Here is a 17,801-nt window from a genome sequence, read left to right on the forward strand (position 1 = left end):
CAATAATGTTCAAATTGCGGTATGCTCCATGAGTACTACTTTGAAGTACATTCTAGCCGTTCTCTGGGGTGCTACTGCCCAGGTTCAGAACTTCAGAGAACCAGTCCCGACCCAACTGTTATTGTGCCAGACACTACTAATAATCCTGTATTGTGTAGCTCTGTGCCTCAACCCAACCACCTGACCCCAGATGGCCGAACCGTACCAACAAACTGACGGGCTTGGAGCTTGTCTTGGGGTGACATGTTGTCGGTGTCAAGAAGCGTTGCATGTCACAATGCGTCAAGGTCCACGGCGTTGACATCTGGCTCGCCTACTTTATCCCGACTAGGCAATAGCCTCAGTATACTCCTCAACACCCTTCTCCACGCTCGTTTCAACCCAAAGCAAAAAAAATGTGTTCCATGGTCCACTCATTGTCCTGCTTGGTGCCGCGTATCAATCTCCAAAAAGCAGGGTTTCCCACTCTCGTCCTGAGGACTCGACAATTGGACGGGTACATGGGTATCTACTCACCGTGCGCCACTCTCGCGGATCATGACGCCGCTTCAGTCATCCCGTCTTGCTGGAAGATGCAAGCTCGCTAGAAGCAATCCAATGATGTCTCCTCGTTATCTTCTTGCCAGATGTAATGGAAGAAAGCGGCGTCGACAAGTGGTTCACAGGTGGCTCGGACCAGTATGACCAGGTCCAACTACAAGGCAGGCAGCGCGAATGACGATTGACTCAGCTCTATACGCAAAGACGTCCTGATAGCCGCTTGAAAACACAGAAACGATACGACCTGTCATTGACCATCTTGCATATTGTGGCTCTTGTGTTGAGACCTGCGCTGAGCGCAAACGCTTAATTTAACCCGTTGAAGCTTGTTGGCCCGTATGGCCAATTCAAAAGTTCCCATCCACATCCTGCCCATCGAGGGCCTCCCTCCCTCCTTTCGTCGTTGTCTTCCTTTGTGTCGTATAGTATTCTAGTGCCGCGAGTACTCCGTATGCAGATGCACACATAACATTGAACTACCAGACATTAACGCTGGACATGGAGGCCGATTTGCGCCCATTCATACCGGGGGCCTGTCTTTAAGGGACACCGGCAACGTGGCGGTAGCATGGGTCATGGTAAACGACGCAAAACATGGGATATCGAATAGGGTCCCCGTTCACCATCTCGATTCTCGACCGCTCCCTGGCACAGCCTGTGCGTCTTTGACAGCATTGGCACATAATTTCATGGAATGTCTACTCCGTAGTCGGACAGACCTGATAGCGGTCAATCGTATACAGACATACGCATGAACATACATGCAAAAGGCAGAAGGGCATTCCTCATCTTGAGACCCATTTTTGACAGTTTTCATATGCGAGAGGGCTTACCTAGCAGCGTCTCTCGCATCAACTGACCCACAGCGTTGGCTCGTACACATCGGGGTATCCCATTACAACTGGGCATATTTCATCAGAATTGTTCGCCAACTGAGCAAACTTTTATGATAATTCTTATACGAAGAAGTATTCGTGATTTTACTCTTGCCCGGCTGCTGATCAGCTTACAATCCGATAACAATTAACGTTTGCCCATCCACACGTCCATCTCCCGGACTGGTAAACCAACATTTTCATGGAGTTTTGCCAAACAGGCCGGACTTGTCCTGCTCCTCTTCAAAACGCCTCGATACTTTCCTTCTGAGCCTCGATATAACGAACTCCGCAGTACCACCCAGAAGTATTAAGCAGTGGGCCAACCTGGAATACGGCCAGCGGATTATTCGGCCTTTCGGCTCGATGCCTGGCCGCCTCGACAGTCACAACGTGCTACATCGGAGATCTTGAGGCCGATACAAGTCCTTTTGTGTTGCCACACCGTTTCAGCGCCTGTAAAGGAGAAGAGTAGGGATGAATGAACTCCAGGAAGCCATTGGTTTCGATGGTGCTCATCCAGTAGACTTGAAACGTCTGTATTTGACACCTGAAAACAGACTTCATGTACATTACGTTGCATCATCAAGCGACGAGGAACAACTGACACTGACCTTGGTTCCCACTTCGACGAAGATTCTGCGAACAGAACAAGCTTCAATAAGCTCCGAAGCAATGCTCTTGCAGTGGCTAGGTTCTGATGGTCATGTTTGTCCCTTAGCAAAAGAACGACAGAGGAACCCTGAAGCGCTTGAGAAAGCTCCCAAAGGCAGCGACGCGGAGGCTAAACTGTCCAAGCACACCTGTCAATTCAAGAAGACTTTGCCGAGAGTCGTTAAACATGGCCGAGTCAAGTGTCCGAATGACGTTGAGTTCCTATTAACAACACGGACAGGTGGAGCTATTCTTTCGTCTGCGATCAACACTTTGTCAAAACCCCAACAAAGGCGTATCGATTTTCAAATTGGACAGCTGGTTCGTGAATTATCTACCTGCCAGTCGCCAAATGGACACTTTGGGGTCGCTTCTGCGGTGCTGAAGGCTGCTGGTATTCACCACACCATGTCCATACTCTCGCCTGTGCCGACTGAACAGGTTACGAACGATGCCATATATGCTCGGTGGTCCGACGCCTTCTTATCGCTGCTTGAATCTGTATTGAGAGACGCAGAAGACGTTGCCTTGTCTTTGGAATACGACAGACTTCGTTTTCATGCCGGCCGGTTCAGGAAAATACTTGATGAGGTGACAGTACCTTGCCTGGTGATTCTTGATGCCGGCGAATACGCCAATACCCATATCATCACATCTAGCGACTGCACAACGCAAGACCCCAAGGTCTCCATGCAACGGCATGGCAACACATCTTTCGGAACAGAGAAGCCTCAAACTGTAGCAGCACCACTGTTTGAAGCAAATCGATCCGCCAGAAATGCACAAAAGGGCAATGAACATGGCCCTGTGCCGGTGCCGGTGCCGGTGCCAATCACCACGCGTCAGAGCCCGGATACACCGAGAGTTATTGGTATTCAGGACTGGCATAACAGCGTCTTTGGTGACCCATTGTTCACATCTGTGCTTACCAGGCATAAAAATACGGACATGTTGGATGGCTTGATGGATCAAACCGGCCATGTTGAGTCCAAAGCAATAAGACAGGCAATCCACCTGGCAAAAGACTTCCAGCACGTGGATGTGCGGCGGCTGCTGTACGATTGCTATCATTCGGTGACTACAATAGTAACGGAATACTATAGAATGACAGTCGACGGCGATGATCGGGAGCTCCCGGCTCGACGAAGGCTGGTGCAAGCGATAGTTAGGTTGGACGACTTGGACGACCATGGTAGAAAGTTACATCCACATCCATGCCCAGCCCATCCCATTGCAAAGCGCAAAAAGTCTTACTGATCAATCAGTCCTTTGTAGAGGAATATGACAGACTAGTGTCTAGCGAGGAAATTTGGAGAGACACATCCATTCTGAAGGGAATAGTCGGCTGTCAATGCTGCTATTTTCTATTGTGGGTGCAGTAGGTCCTCAAGCAAGAGTCCAGCATACCGATTTATACTCAATCTTCTCGTCTTCTGTCATCTTCATCTCTTGGTAGCGTGAAACCCATCATACCAAGGAGATTGCCAGTTGGCCCAGCCATTCCCGCTTGTCCCTTGAAGCTTTCCAAAATATTTTGAGCCAGGTTATAGTCAATATTCAGCTCCTCCATGCTTTCTTCAACTGTAGAGATAGCAGAGGACGGCTGCTGCTCATCATGACATTGCTCTGCGGCTGGTGCTTTAACATGCCTGGGTGTTTCTGATTTCAAATCCAGAGCCCCATGGCGCCTCAACTCAGCCTCCATTTCGGATGAAAGCTGCTGCAAGTCATCGGGATTATTCTCGGTTTCTTCACAAATTGGTTGCTGCGTTAGGTCTGATGCCCCAGCATCTACACCGCAGTTATTTTTTGTGCCGTTTTCGGGCATCCCCATCATCTCCCGCATCATTTGTTGGAAAGCTTCCTCGTCAAAGCTAACAGCTTTATCCTCAAACTCACTGTCTTCATCGCCATCACTATCGTCGGCGTCTTCGTTGTCGTTACCATCCGAATCATCAAGATTGACGCCATCTATGCCAGCCTTGTTGTCACTAAGAAAACTCTCGAAACGTGATACAATCTTCCTGAGATGGTCTTGTGCTTGGGGATCACCGAAACCTGAGCCACCCTCTTTGGATGTACCTTGGTGCTTTCCATCCAACTCACGCTCAAAATCTAGGTAATTTATATCCATCCAATCTTCAGCGTCATCACGCTGATGATTTAACCAAGACTCCATGTCGCGATCTGTAGGTAATCCAGCATCTCCGTCTTCGGCTAGATCTTGTAGCAAGAGAGCTAGCTCTCTGACGACTCGGTGCCTACTTTTATCGGCGTCAACCGAGAGCATCTCGTAACCACACGTCAACTTCATCCCCATATCTTGTCGGGCTAGCATCTTAAAATCTGAGGGAGATGCCTCCGATCGATCTTTAATAAGAGCCCTCCATCTCGGAGGGGGGTCCAGGCGTTGCGACTTGAGCTGCGCGAAAAGCACCCTCGTGAAGTGAATGCTTGTGGTAACAAAGTCTTCAGGGGGGAATACTAGCGGCGCAGAGGCGGAAGAGATTGACTTCATTGTAACGGCATCTCGAAGATAGAACATTTCGACAGCGATTGAAACAGATTTCGGTATCAGGTGCAGAATATATGCAAGCTTTCTTGGGATAGTAACTAGGGAGTAATGTGTGGAATGGCGTATGTAATCGGGATACTTCTCAAGACGATAGAAGGCTTCCGCTTCAATCAAAGGAGAATGAAGTAGCGCGTTAGGCTTGGTTCTCAGGTAGTCAAACGCGTTCCGCAAAGTCATGTTGGCGGTATTTCCTTCTTGTTGGGCGTCGGCTGCTGAAGACAGTGGTATGATTAAAAGCTTGGAGTCGTGAATCCACACCCGATTTTGGTCCATCTCAGGAGTAATCCATTTTGGCAGCACATTGGCGGCCTCGATCAATAAAAATTCCCCATCGGCATCAGCAACGTGCACCCAAAGGTCAGGGAACGATTGGGTCAGTTGGCGTAGCAAGTACACAATGAGCCACTCATCCTCAATAGCATCGCCGTAGTCAGTCATGCCATGTAAATATGTCATGCCTACAACATCAAGCCAGGATTGAGTTAGAAAATTGAGAATACACGAGTCTAGGCAAGGTCGGGGGAGACACACCTTCGGATGATTTCATTTCCAGATGGAACTCATCTCTTTGCCAGATGTGGTCTTTCGTAACTGTGTTACAAATATTGATGGCAGACTTTCGAAGCATTTCCAGCTCCTGGAGTAGCGTTCGACACCCTTTCTTTTGCTGGACAAGAAACAAATCATATTCAACGTAATTTTCGGGAATTCGTCCGCGGCCAGAGTTGAAGTCTGGGGGGGCTGAGGACGACTGCTCATCCATGACGTCTCACATACGGTGCAGCACCGAGGTGGCCATGAGTTGTCAAACTTGTCATGAGGCAAGATGTGACAAGTTTTGGTCGGGCAAAATTTGTGGGGTCGATATGTTGTAGAATACTTGGTGCTGCCAGCGCAAATGCGAATCAATAAATATATAACCGCACGTGGCTACTTGAACCGTCTGAGTAGGCTTTTACAAGTGACTTGGCATCGGTATGCAAGTGGCTTCTAGTCTATTCATTCGCCTGTGACCAAGTGGCGTGTTGAGATCTAGGATGTTAGTATTATTATGCACTTGGTCGGAGGTACAAAGTACACAGAGTCAAGCAGTGTTGGCAAACATGGAGCCAAGGAGTGGATCTGTAATATCCCTCCAAGAAACATTGAAGTGTTTGGCTGGTGGGTTTTGTGCATGCACTCGTGCTGTCTGGTTAATTGCTTATTGTACAGAGTACCTGCCCCGCGATCTGACGCGCCAGTCGCGTCCCCCAGCAACTTCTGCAGTTGAGATCATCACTTTTATTGTGGCCAACCTTACGGCTACCCATGGTACCATTTAGAGTGACAGACTGCAACGCGACGCTGGCAACCACTCTTCAAGACAGCAGACTCTATTCCTATCAGCACAGAATCATTGAGTGAGCGATCTTTGCCCAGTCTTTGTGGGGAACAACAGTTGTCACCATGGCGCCGTTGAAGCGTGCGAGAATGGCCGTGGACAGCGATGACATGAGTGGAGGCCCTGACAGTACTGAGGGCGTCTCTCCTCTGGCAAATGATTCTCAAACGGTAAGAGACATATTTGTTATTTTCGCGGAGCGGACTCATGGACTGATACACATTGGACAGACGAAAAGACTTCGAATGTCTCTTGAAGCCACCCATGATAGCACTCCGAGAACTACAACGCGCGAAGACGGATCAAGCTCTGAAGAAGAAGAAGACGATGATGATGTAGACAACGGTGCCGACATACCCAACTCCCCGCCCCAAACGCAGTACGAAATAATGCGTGACGCTGGCTTCAAACATCTGCAAAATACAGACAAAGATGATTTTCAAGCTACGCAGAAACTTAGACGGCGCCCGACAAACGTTGTTCAGAACATGGCTGCGGAAAGTGGCATTATCGAGAGCATTACTTGTTATAACTTCATGTGCCACGAGCGATTACATGTGGAGCTTGGCCCCCTGATCAACTTCATTGTTGGTGAAAACGGCAGCGGCAAGAGCGCAGTTCTGACGGCACTGACTCTCTGCCTTGGAGGCAAGGCGAGCGACACTAATAGAGGCGGAAGCTTGAAGTCATTTGTGAAGGAAGGTCAAGATCATGGCAGCCTTGTTGTCAAAATAAAGAATGCTGGGTCGGATGCCTACCAGCCTGATATATACGGGGACTCTATTCTTGTTGAGCGTCACTTTTCCAAGTCTGGAAGCAGTGGTTTTAAGATAAAAAATGAGCAAGGCCGTATTATATCTACCAAGAAGCAAGAAGTGGACGAGATATCCGAATGGTATGCCCTACAGATGGGAAACCCACTAACTGTTCTTTCCCAAGATAACGCCAGACAATTTCTCAACTCTGCTACCCCGGCTCAGAAATACAAATATTTTGTCTCTGGTGTCCAATTAGAACAACTTGATAACGACTACAAAATGTCACAAGATACACTGGACAGAACAATCATTCTGAGAGACGATTTGAGCGAGAAAATTGCCCACGTTAAGAAGGAGATGGAGGACGCTCAAAGACTAGCAGAGACTGTACAAAGGAATAACACCCTACGAGAAAGGGCTCGACACTATCGCAATCAACTCGTCTGGTCACAGGTTGTTGAAAGAGAACAAGAACTCGAACTCCAAAATACTGAGTTGGAAGCACGGAAGCAAAAGATCATCCAGTTGGAAAAGAACTGTGACGAGTTGTCAAGAGCACTGGATGAGATCACGGAGAAACTTGAGCGTGCAGAGGCAACACGGAACGGACTGAATGAAGAATACAGGGCGATTGAGGAATCCATTGCGTCTGCAGAGGGCATTTACACTGGAGCAAAGAAAGACTTGACGGAGCTGCACCTTGAAGAACGAGACGCTTTTGCAAGGCTGAAGGCGGTCAAAGCTGACATTGAAACATACGAGACAAGAATTCGGGAAGAGGAAGCAAAACTCGTTGCGTCGTCCGGATTTGCTAGGGTTGAAAAAGAAGCGGAGCATAAGAGAGCACAAGCCCGTGAGGCAGAGCTGAATGACCAGATCGAGGACTGCACTCAACAACTTCCTAGCTTGCAATCCAAGATTGCAGAAATTGAGCATGCCGTGAAGAGACATCAGCAGCTTAAAGAACAAAAGCGCAAGGACATTGTGGCTGCGGAACAAGGGGTGAGGGAGCTTGAGAAGAGTACGGGATCCATCTATGATGGGTTTGATCGCGATATTATACAGCTGGTGAAAGCTGTTGCAGCAGATTCGGGTTTTGGCAGCAAGCCACTGGGACCTCTGGGCGCCCACATCAAGTTGCTCAAGCCAGAATGGTCTGGTATTCTGGAGAAGACACTAGGCGACGCCCTCAATGCTTTTGTCGTAAGGAGCAAAAGGGACCAATCTCGCTTATCAAGTTTAATTCGTCAGTCTGGCATGAAAAAGCCTCCGCCAGTGTACATTGCGTACGGAGGTCGGATTGACACCGCATCTCAAGAACCTGCGGACGAATACGACACAATTTTGCGCGTGTTGGAATTCGACGATGAACTTGTTCGGTCACAGTTAATCATTAATCATCAAATCGAAAAAGTCATTCTCATAAAGGATCGAGTTCAGGCTGAGGCCGTCATGATTGACAGTGGTCCCCCCCGGAACGTCGCTGCCTGTATATGCTTCCACGATGGAAAAGGAAAAAGGGGACAAGGTTTGCGAATCACTAATCGATCTGGTACAATAGGGACCGCTCCGACGATCCCATCGGGCATGAGACCACGGATGCAATCCGATGCTGCTCGGCAACTAGCTATGCAAAAGGACAATTTAAAGCAACTTGGACTTGAGCTTAGAGACCTGATGGCAGAGGAACGACAGGCACTACAAGCTTTACAAAAGGCTAAGCAGGAACTGGAGAAGCATAAAAAGAACATAAAGGCGCTTGAAAATGACCTTCGTCGAACTCAGGCTGACATAGAGAAAGCGGCAGAAGAGTTGGACACCTTTGAAGGCGTGGACGACCGTCTAGATTTGCTACGGTCTGAGCTTAGTGCCAAGCGTACAGAGGAAACTCAACTTGGCAATCAATATGGGAGTCTCAAGCTATCAAAGCGAGAACTCGGCGCCAAAGCCGAGGAAGCCAAAAAGAAGCTCGATGCGGCAAGGGACGAGCAGAAAGACTTTCAAAATCGTGTCAGTAAATCAGACACGAAGATTCAAAGCTATAATTCGATAAGGAGAATAACTGTATCTAAAAAAAACCACGAGTTCGAACAAGTCGATATGGGGCGCGCTGCGCTGAACCGAGCGGAGTCGAAACGTGATGAAAAGGCTGAACAAGTTCAGGATTTCATTCGACAAGCTGAGGAGGTAGCGCCCGGTCGTGTACATATCCCGGATGGCGAGGACCACCAAAGTATTGAGAAAAAGTACGAAAAAATTGGTGAACAGCTTGCACAGCGCGAGGCCCGGATTGGAGCGACCGATCAGGAAATATACGATCGAGCCAACGAAGCCAGCATAAAATACGAGAGTGTTTTGAAACAGACACAAGATGTGGATGAAACGATAATGTTGATGAAGCGCGCCATTGAGCACCGACTTCACCTATGGCGCCAGTTTCAAAGACAAATCAGCGCTCGCATACGAATCCAGTTCAACTATCTCCTCAGTGAACGTGGGTTTCGAGGTAAAATAGACCTCGATCACCGGGGGCGAAAAGTCACTATTCACATTGAGCCAGATGAAACCAAGAAAAGCTCCGCAGGTCGAAATACCAAGACTCTATCTGGCGGCGAAAAGTCTTTCTCTTCCATTTGCATGCTCTTGTCAGTCTGGGAGGCGATTGGCTCCCCTATCCGGTGCCTGGACGAATTCGATGTTTTCATGGACAACGTAAACAGAGCTATAAGTACCAACATGCTGGTGAGTTATTTGATCTCTCTCTTTGGTTTCCCCCGAGGTCCAGGGACATGATAACAATGAGGCTAAAATCAGCACAACCAGGTGGATGCGGCTCGTCGTTCTGTGTCGCGGCAATATATATTGATCACTCCTAATGCAATTGAAGGACGAGCCAGACTTGATAAGGACGTCAAAATTATTCGGTGCGTTCTTCGATTCAGCTGCCAAATGAGGAGTATAAATGCTAACAATAACACCAAAGGTTGACGGATCCCCGACAACGGACGCTGGTTTAACTAAGCTGTTCAATTGTCCTTACCGTTTATTGATGTAGTGCTTTCTGCCGGAACAGTCTAATGGGCTTTGGGAGTCTGGTAGTCACATTCCTGGACTAGTATTAGCCAATAGATTATGAGATCTCACCGCAAGCCTTGAGAAGGGGGTACAACAAGCTGCAAAAGGGCCATAGTGATGGCCGCGTGATATAGCAGTCTTTCAGTGGATATTGTACAAGACTCATGATGGTCTAAATATAATACAAAAATATATCCCAGTCGGAAGACGGATGTTTTGTACATCATACCCTCATGCCTTTGCTTCTCAAGACGTTGACACCTGCATTCATGGTGAAGCTACCCCAAGCCCCGAGAGTTCCAACAAATCCTCCCACTGCAGTCACTTCTTCTAACCTTCTATCCAAAAATTTACGTGTATCAACAAAGCCCGGCGACTTGTCGTTTGTCATGAATAGCTCGCTCGTGCTATATACCATGGAAATTGATGCTCTTTTGGTGTACCAGGAGGAGTCTACTGCTTTGTCGCCAGCTAGATACCACATCTCGTCCGAGAGCATGGCGAGTTCCTTCAGAGAGGCTGGGACGTAGCTCGGCTGGGCCATTACGGCGAGTGCCTTGCAAAACATAGTGTCAGCCTGGTTATAGAGACTGCAAGAAGAAAATTGCGAAGCAAAGTAGAGAAAGAGAATCATACCTCTTGCCACCTGTGAATAATGCCCTTGTTTGCCATAAGTCTGGCCCACGCTAATGTAGCTATCTTGAATCCAATCCCGTTGCCCGAAATGTTCGTATTGCTTGTATCAAACAATGCTCTGCTTTTTTCTGCAAGAGCCAGTCGCTGACGGACGAGGTGGAATTGTATTAGGCTGAACACGCCGTCCGACAAGGCGCTGGGGCTGATGTCGAGATAACCAGCATCGCGCGCTCCGAGGCTCAGGGCGCTGTGAGAGAAGCCGTGTTTCGGCACGTGCTGATAGGCCGCGGAAAGGATAGCATTTTCCACGTCACCGAACGACTTCGCTGATGGAGGATGCTCGTATGAGTGGAAGCTCGCTCGGGTAAAGCAGGTGTATCGAGTCACTAGTCGTGCAATCGGGAGCAAGGTCGGTCGCATCGGTGTTGCCCGCATCATTGGCATAGATTTTGCATAGGAGTGGGCCAAAGACAAAAATAAATCAAAAATTCAAGTCGAAAAGAGGAACAACTATAGATATCGGCGAGGAGACACGCAATGTATTCGTGTTTCTGCTTTGCGCTATGATCTCAGAGGTTTGCTCGATGGCATGTGGCAGACGTAGATCGGCCTACTAGTCTCGATACAAAATCGTTCCCGGCCACACAGACCCCGGCGCTGGTGGTGGGAGTGGGTTGTGAACACTCGACTGCCAGTTCTCACACCGTGCCTTCAATTTTACTTGAGCAAACCTGGCCAGACAATACTTGGCGCCGCCTTCGTTTCGAGCCAGAGGGCGAAGGTGTCTGATAAGACGGTCTGATTTGATTTTTGTTTCGTTCGACTCATTCACTGTCCTCCCAAGAGCTCACACAATGGTAAAATTTACTTGAAATATAATAAAAAAAAAAAAATCTCCTTGGCTCGTAATAGTGCTTGGATCCAGGAGGTAACCCTCTACTCCGCAACATGGACCGATTTCTATTGCCGCCAACTGTCTAATGGGCTGATCAGTATCTATTTGCATTCGCACCGACCTGGTAGGTAAGTATGTAGATCGTAGGGTAGGTACCTAAGGTAGAGTTATTTATTATGTGCTCCGTACTCCGTACGTCCCATGGCTAGCGAAGCAGCACGAAGCCTTGGAGGAGACTTAATTCAATGCTATTCTCGGCGTGTTCTATTAGGAGCAAGGCTCTTTGTCTTCACTGTGCTTACGTTTCTGTAGCACTAAAGCACATGTATACAATGTCACAAAAACGCTCGATAACCCTTTTACGAGGGATTAAGATACTCGGTGGAGTCGTGCACCTCTTTGTCCCAATGCTCAGCGATTGATTCCCACAGTCACCACAGCCCCTGCATCCAGTGTACTGGGGGCTGAAAAGCTTTTCGCTCTCGTGTCCCGAACAGCATCAACGTTGAAAGTCCCAGCCGACGCAATATGCGGAGCACACATGCACCGGCGGAGTTGTTGCTACACTGCCAGTTGACTAAAGCGAGGGTGACGAGACATTCCCCAATGCCATCCATCGGGTTGGTGTGTTGTACGTTGAAGGGCTGGTGAGTTTGGCACCCCATACAGACATGGAGCAACGAGGGTTGGTTTGCCATTATCATAATGTCCGGGTACATGACGACATTGGTGTTCAAGTAGCGGCCTGGGCTGCCCGAGCTAGAGTCAAGACCTCTCTTTTCTTGCAGCAGGTTAATGTATTTATTTAATTGCGTAGAATATCACCGCGTCTTATGTATGAACGGACAATGCATGTTTCGCTAGACGAAGGGTTTTTTTTTTTTTTAACACAGATGCCAAGTACCACTGAAAGACCAAGCCCAGCAAACCATCATCAATGCTTGACACCAGTGACGCTCAGGGTGAGAACAAGTCTGAGCCCGCTGCATCAACTTGGGTGTCAATTATTGATTGCTGGTACCAACCATTGAAAGCACTGGTTACTAAAGTAGGTACGGTACCTGGCCATGTACTCCGTACCTGGTACTTCATTACGAGGTTGGCCAGAGTACTCCGTAGACCAGGCTCTTCCTGTCTCGAGATGGTCTTGTTCCTGGCTACCCCCTTCCCCCCCCCCCGTTCTGCATCGCGCTCTAGACTCGAGACTCCACTACGACCTTGATATCCTGCTCTCATCTCTCATCAACTGCACTCGCTCAACCGGGCCTGCAAGTCTCAGCCACGCCTTGTCTCCCGCCGACAGCACTCTCTCGACGACGGCTTTGAAGCCGATACAGCAACCAGACACTGAAGGTGCATTTGTTTCCGACCGGACCGGTAAGCGGTAAGCCCAGCCCCATTGCTCCCTTGAAACTCGCACCTCAGGCTTGAGCGGCTGGCCCATCCACATTCAATCGCTGCTTGTTCCAACTCCTGCACCCAACCTTTCGCAAGCTCGAGTGCGACGAGACTTGACAAAATTCCTCATCCAGCCCCTGTGCTATCCCTCCTTTCCTTTCCAATACTTTTTCCTGCTTGCCCAAGTGGATTGATTCCAGGCCAAGCTTTGTACTTCGTACCTGAGGTAGGGTAGCTTGCAGCTTGACCCCCTTGTCGTCTTGCTCCTTTGCAATCCCATTCGCTGCCTGATTCCCCCCTCGTTGGAGCTGGAGGCGCGTCTTTTCTTTCTCGCCAACTTGCTCTGGCACTTCTGGGAAGCTTTACCCCATCGTCCTCCCACCCCCCTTCAACCGTCGCGCCACCACCATCCCGATTCCGACTTTGCTGCATCCATCTTGCATTTATGCGCGACTCTGTTGTTTGCTGACTGTAGTGTCTTCTCCTCACCACAGTGCTCGTCCGTCTTTCGTCATATTCCCGCTCAGTGTCCGCAACCGCAACCAGGCTTGACCTACCCTCCCTCTGTTGAGACACCCGCTCGCCTTTCACCGAGCTTTGGGCACAGAGCCTCGTTGTTCACAACGCTTAGACTTTTGTCATGGGTATGTCCTCCCCTCTGCCACACATTTGTATCTGCCCGCACCTCTCCTACCCCGTCCACGCCGTTCAAGCTGTTCTCGCTGTTCTTGTTGTCTACGACCTTCCACGGCCACCAGATATTCTCTGGCCGTATCGTTGGTTGTCTACCCACACACAAGCACATTGTTCCGAAGCGTCACGTATTTACTCAACGCCTCTTCCTGCCATACGAACCCTTCAGCCTTGTTGCCGATCGGCTGTAACCGGCACGCCTTACACACATATCACCATCACGCATCACAGTTGATGTAATTTCTTCTTGCCTGCTGTAACGTGTTCACTGTCCTCCACACCAAGATACACACTGGCACAAACAACCTTCTGGTCTGCTGGCCCTTCCCCGTACACTGCATTATCACAAGCCCGCTTACCTGCATGTTTCCGGTCCTGCCTACTTCCCTGCCAGAACTCATTCTCTCTGGTACAAACCCCACACTCTTCTTCCAAACTACTCTTGTCTCTGGATCTCAATCCCTGGCTACCGTCTTGTCTCCGTCTCATCTTCCTCAAGAGTGCTGTCCACTGGAATATCTAACACCCTCGCATAGCTGATTCAGGCGATACCTATCGACCAGTAAGTTACTTTTTTTTTTTTTGGCTTTCCCGTCTATTTCTTTGTGTTTGCTTTTACCCCTCAACTGTATGCTTTTGCAACTATTTGACCTCTTCTTCTCTCTGGACTTGCCGCCACCAAATGCCACCCCATGCAGAACTCAGCGCAGTGCCTCCTCTTCGGGCGTCCTTGGTAGCCCCCTCAAGACTAGAAGAGGTCGTTTACGCTGTGCAGATATCTTTTGGGGCTGGAAAGCACTCTCCTCCTTATGTTCAAGCCCATAGGTGCAATACGCACTCCTGCGTTGCTTACTTCGCATAAAACCCTGCCATAGCCTTCATTCAATCGTCCCCCCAATCCATCCGTCATAATCCATCTGTTCATTGCAGCCTTCGTACTAACTGGGCAAAGCGAGAGAGGTCCCGATCGCCCCGCCGACGCTCCAGAAGCCCGGGTCGACAATCACGCAGGCGTTCATTCTCGCCTCGTAGCAGGTCGAATAGTAGGGACGATTATCGTCGTGGCCGTGATCGCTCGCCCATGACTGGAACAGGTGCCCCTAGCGGAGGATCCAGCGCAGGTTACGGCGGACAAGCACCGCATCGATCTTATGAAGAGCGAGCCGCGGCAAGGGAACAAATGATGAACAACATTCGGGAAACTTCACAGCAAGACCGCCGTGTCTATGTCGGCAATCTTTCCTACGATGTGAAATGGCATCATCTCAAAGATTTCATGAGACAGGGTATGTGGACCACGACTATGACGCAAGCGCAGGACATCTAACGGTCTGTTTTTCTTATAGCTGGAGAAGTGCTCTTCGCTGATGTGCTCCTTCTTCCTAATGGAATGTCGAAGGTGGGCTTTATCACATAGTCTTTGGCTGGTTTTTTCCTTCCTTTTCTTTTCTCACTCCCTTCTCCGTTTCTCCTCTTGTTTGGCACACTCCCTTTCGCTGGCTCTTGATGGATGGCTGGGTTGACGGGTTTGGACGATGTCCTGGATGATTGTAGGGATGCGGGTACGTATTTTACGCCGGCATTGTGGACTTGTTTGAGATGACGACGAAAGGCTTACGGTTTGTCATAGAATTGTGGAATATGCAACGAGAGAACAGGCTCAGCAAGCCGTTGCTCAACTTAGCAACCAGAACTTGATGGGACGCCTAGTTTACGTTCGAGAGGTAAGTCTCTTTGATACCTAAGAGCATAACTCGACTAATCTTCATCAAGGATCGTGAAGCTGAGCCACGATTTATTGGTGCCACCGGAGGCAACCGCGGTGGGTTTAGTGGGGGGATGTCAGGCGGCTTCAACAACCAAGGCGGTTATGGCGGTCCTCCTGGTGCAGGTGGCCGACAGATCTACGTAGCTAATGTCTGTTTCTCCTAAAATGATGATAAGGAAAATATTGCGTTGCCAGACTAACTCTTGGCAGCTTCCATTCAACATCGGGTGGCAGGATTTGAAAGACCTTTTCCGACAAGCAGGTAAGTTGAGAATTGGACATCATGCTCAGTGGTCAAACTCCTCTTCTAACATGTACTACCCGCTAGCGCGTGTGGGTGGTGTGATTCGCGCCGATGTCCACATCGGCCCTGATGGTCGTCCCAAAGGTTCCGGTATTGTTGTGTTTGAGAATCCCGACGATGCTCGGAATGCTATTCAGCAATTCAACGGGTATGACTGGCAAGGACGAATGCTCGAAGTCCGTGAAGACCGATACGCCGGTTCTAGCGGTATGGGCTTTTCGGGACGCGGCGGTTACGGAGGCGGTATGAGAGGTGGGTTTGGCGGCGGATTCGGGCGTGGAGGTTATGGCGGCGGTCGTGGAGGTTTCGGTTTCAGCGGTCGTGGAGGCTTCTCTGGTGGTGGTGCGAACTTCGATGCCTCAGCCGCCACTGCTGTGGCCCCGAATCCATTCACAGATGGTGCTACTGCTGGAACTGAGAAGAGCGAGACAATCTACGTCCGAAATGTGAGCCGGCAACGAACCATGGAAAACCAGACAGGAATCCCAGAGCTGACTTGTCACTAGCTTCCGTGGTCCACGAGCAACGACGATTTGGTTGACTTGTTCACCACAATTGGCAAGGTGGAACAGGCTGAAATACAATATGAACCTAGTGGTCGGTCTAGAGGCACGGGTGTCGTCCGTTTCGATACTGCAGAAACTGCAGAAACTGCGATTGCCAAGTTCCAAGGTTACCAATACGGCGGTCGTCCTCTCAACCTGAGCTTTGTCAAGTACCTTAATCAGTCTAGTGGCGAGAGCATGGAAACAGACACCCATGGTGGCTTGACACAGGACCAGATCATGTAGGCAAGGACGATTGACGATTAGTGCAGATATCTCGGTAGGATTTTCAAATGGCTGTGGTCCGGAAATAGGTCATGGATCACACCTTTGCGATCGGATTTGCACTGCGAATTACCCAAGAACTTCACGGTATTCTACCACACGTCTATCGTCTTTCCCCTGATTTTTTTCTATCTTTTTTCTGTTTTTCGGGGGGGTGGGGGCGATCTTTCCGCAAATTGATAATTTCAAAAGTTGGATGAAGTATAGTCTATGCTGCGTGGAAATGGGGGTGGCTCTCCTCTGAATGAGTTGAGATTAGTGAGCAGTGTCGTTACAGTCACATTTCCACGCCGGATGGTGTTGACGCTAGTACGCAAATGAAGAGTGTAGCAGTGATAACGAGCAACGTGGTTTAACAGGGGTGATTGTAATTAGGCGTGAATCTGGAAACTCTGAACCAGATGGTATTATCTGCCTCGGGGGACGGGGTTGCTATCTTATCTCGTAGATGAATCAGACAGTAGTAATACATCTCGTATGGGGTTTGTCGATCAAAATCTACATTCCCAGTGATTGAAGATGGGAGATGGATGAGGAGCAGATGTTCTCGCCCGGTTCATTGCGATTCAAGCACATAAGTTCAGATATATTCCGCTGATGCACTGATATTAAATACCTACCGTTTACTTTTTCTGCTTATAGTGTTTATTCCCGTCTTCGTCAAATCACGGTAATAAGTGATAGCGGAATTATCTCAACGGTGAATCCCTATGGAGTATATTGGGTGTTTCACCCAGTTGATACTTGACGCTTCGCCTACACCGTATTCCATCGAATGCTTGCTGGCATGGAGACTTTCACTGCACCCCGCTAGAAAAAAAGAACACAAAATGAATATTGTTTGGGAAAAGTCTCATGTTGCAATATGGCAACAGGTTTCTCAGACCCTATGTATTCATTCATACCAAACATAATTCTTCTTGCTTGACATCCCTTTCCCGACGTTGCCTGGATGCCCCTCGTAGACACATGCAGGGTAGCCGCACCTGATTACCGGTCTTGGGACAGAGACTCAATTTGGTTTGCGGCCAACAATGCACAAATGATTTCACGATGCGGCTTTCTTCTTCTTTGCTTTGGCCTTCTTCTTGCTTCGATCCCTAGGCTTCAGTGCCACCATTCCAGATTTGCAAATGTCAGCAAACCGGGTGTAAAAGCTGTCAAGATCCTGTGGTTCCACTATTGTCGACATCTTGATCTTGTCAGATCTGTTTCGTTTTGATTTCCCATTTGATGCTCTGATGAGAACGGGCATGGGACCTTTAGGGTGCTGATCAGATAGCGCATCGTCATTTCCCATGGTATCTTCTTCTGTATGCATCATTACTATAGATGATTAGGGTCAACGATCAAAAGGTTCATAAGAGAAGGCTGCCAGAACGGGAGTATAGATCCATATCAGTGATGGCGCAGAATACT

At 49.0% G+C, this 17,801-nt stretch overlaps 6 protein-coding genes across 6 annotated transcripts; 3 read left to right on the forward strand and 3 right to left on the reverse strand.

Annotated features, from left to right (window-relative positions):
• Positions 1-1,892: 1,892 nt before the first annotated feature.
• On the forward strand, positions 1,893-3,326 carry MAA_04497 (uncharacterized protein; the record flags this gene model as incomplete). The annotated part of the gene is made up of 1 exon (XM_007822593.2): positions 1,893-3,326. The coding sequence occupies one exon, from the start codon at positions 1,893-1,895 to the stop codon at positions 3,324-3,326; it is 1,434 nt and encodes a 477-aa protein (XP_007820784.2).
• Positions 3,327-3,486: 160 nt separating this feature from the next.
• MAA_04496 (SGT1 domain containing protein) lies at positions 3,487-5,407 on the reverse strand (the record flags this gene model as incomplete). The annotated part of the gene is made up of 2 exons (XM_007822592.1): positions 3,487-5,102; positions 5,176-5,407. The coding sequence occupies 2 exons, from the start codon at positions 5,405-5,407 to the stop codon at positions 3,487-3,489; spliced, it is 1,848 nt and encodes a 615-aa protein (XP_007820783.1).
• A 683-nt stretch (positions 5,408-6,090) lies between these two features.
• On the forward strand, positions 6,091-9,576 carry MAA_04495 (RecF/RecN/SMC protein; the record flags this gene model as incomplete). Its single annotated transcript, XM_007822591.2, has 2 exons — positions 6,091-6,195; positions 6,256-9,576. 2 exons carry the CDS (start codon positions 6,091-6,093, stop codon positions 9,574-9,576), a joined length of 3,426 nt encoding a protein of 1,141 aa, XP_007820782.2.
• Positions 9,577-10,081: 505 nt separating this feature from the next.
• Positions 10,082-10,929, reverse strand: MAA_04494 (ubiquinone biosynthesis protein COQ9; the record flags this gene model as incomplete). The annotated part of the gene is made up of 2 exons (XM_007822590.2): positions 10,082-10,414; positions 10,495-10,929. The coding sequence occupies 2 exons, from the start codon at positions 10,927-10,929 to the stop codon at positions 10,082-10,084; spliced, it is 768 nt and encodes a 255-aa protein (XP_007820781.2).
• Positions 10,930-14,561: 3,632 nt separating this feature from the next.
• Positions 14,562-16,343, forward strand: MAA_04493 (RNP domain-containing protein; the record flags this gene model as incomplete). The annotated part of the gene is made up of 7 exons (XM_007822589.2): positions 14,562-14,766; positions 14,827-14,879; positions 15,139-15,204; positions 15,254-15,397; positions 15,459-15,510; positions 15,577-15,998; positions 16,059-16,343. The coding sequence occupies 7 exons, from the start codon at positions 14,562-14,564 to the stop codon at positions 16,341-16,343; spliced, it is 1,227 nt and encodes a 408-aa protein (XP_007820780.2).
• Positions 16,344-17,430: 1,087 nt separating this feature from the next.
• Positions 17,431-17,682, reverse strand: MAA_04492 (Signal recognition particle, SRP9/SRP14 subunit; the record flags this gene model as incomplete). Its single annotated transcript, XM_007822588.2, has 1 exon — positions 17,431-17,682. One exon carries the CDS (start codon positions 17,680-17,682, stop codon positions 17,431-17,433), a length of 252 nt encoding a protein of 83 aa, XP_007820779.2.
• Positions 17,683-17,801: the final 119 nt, after the last annotated feature.

The sequence above is a fragment of the Metarhizium robertsii genome (genome assembly GCF_000187425.2).
Source record: "Metarhizium robertsii ARSEF 23 chromosome Unknown MAA_Scf_1, whole genome shotgun sequence".
Classification (NCBI taxonomy): Eukaryota; Fungi; Ascomycota; class Sordariomycetes; order Hypocreales; family Clavicipitaceae; genus Metarhizium; species Metarhizium robertsii.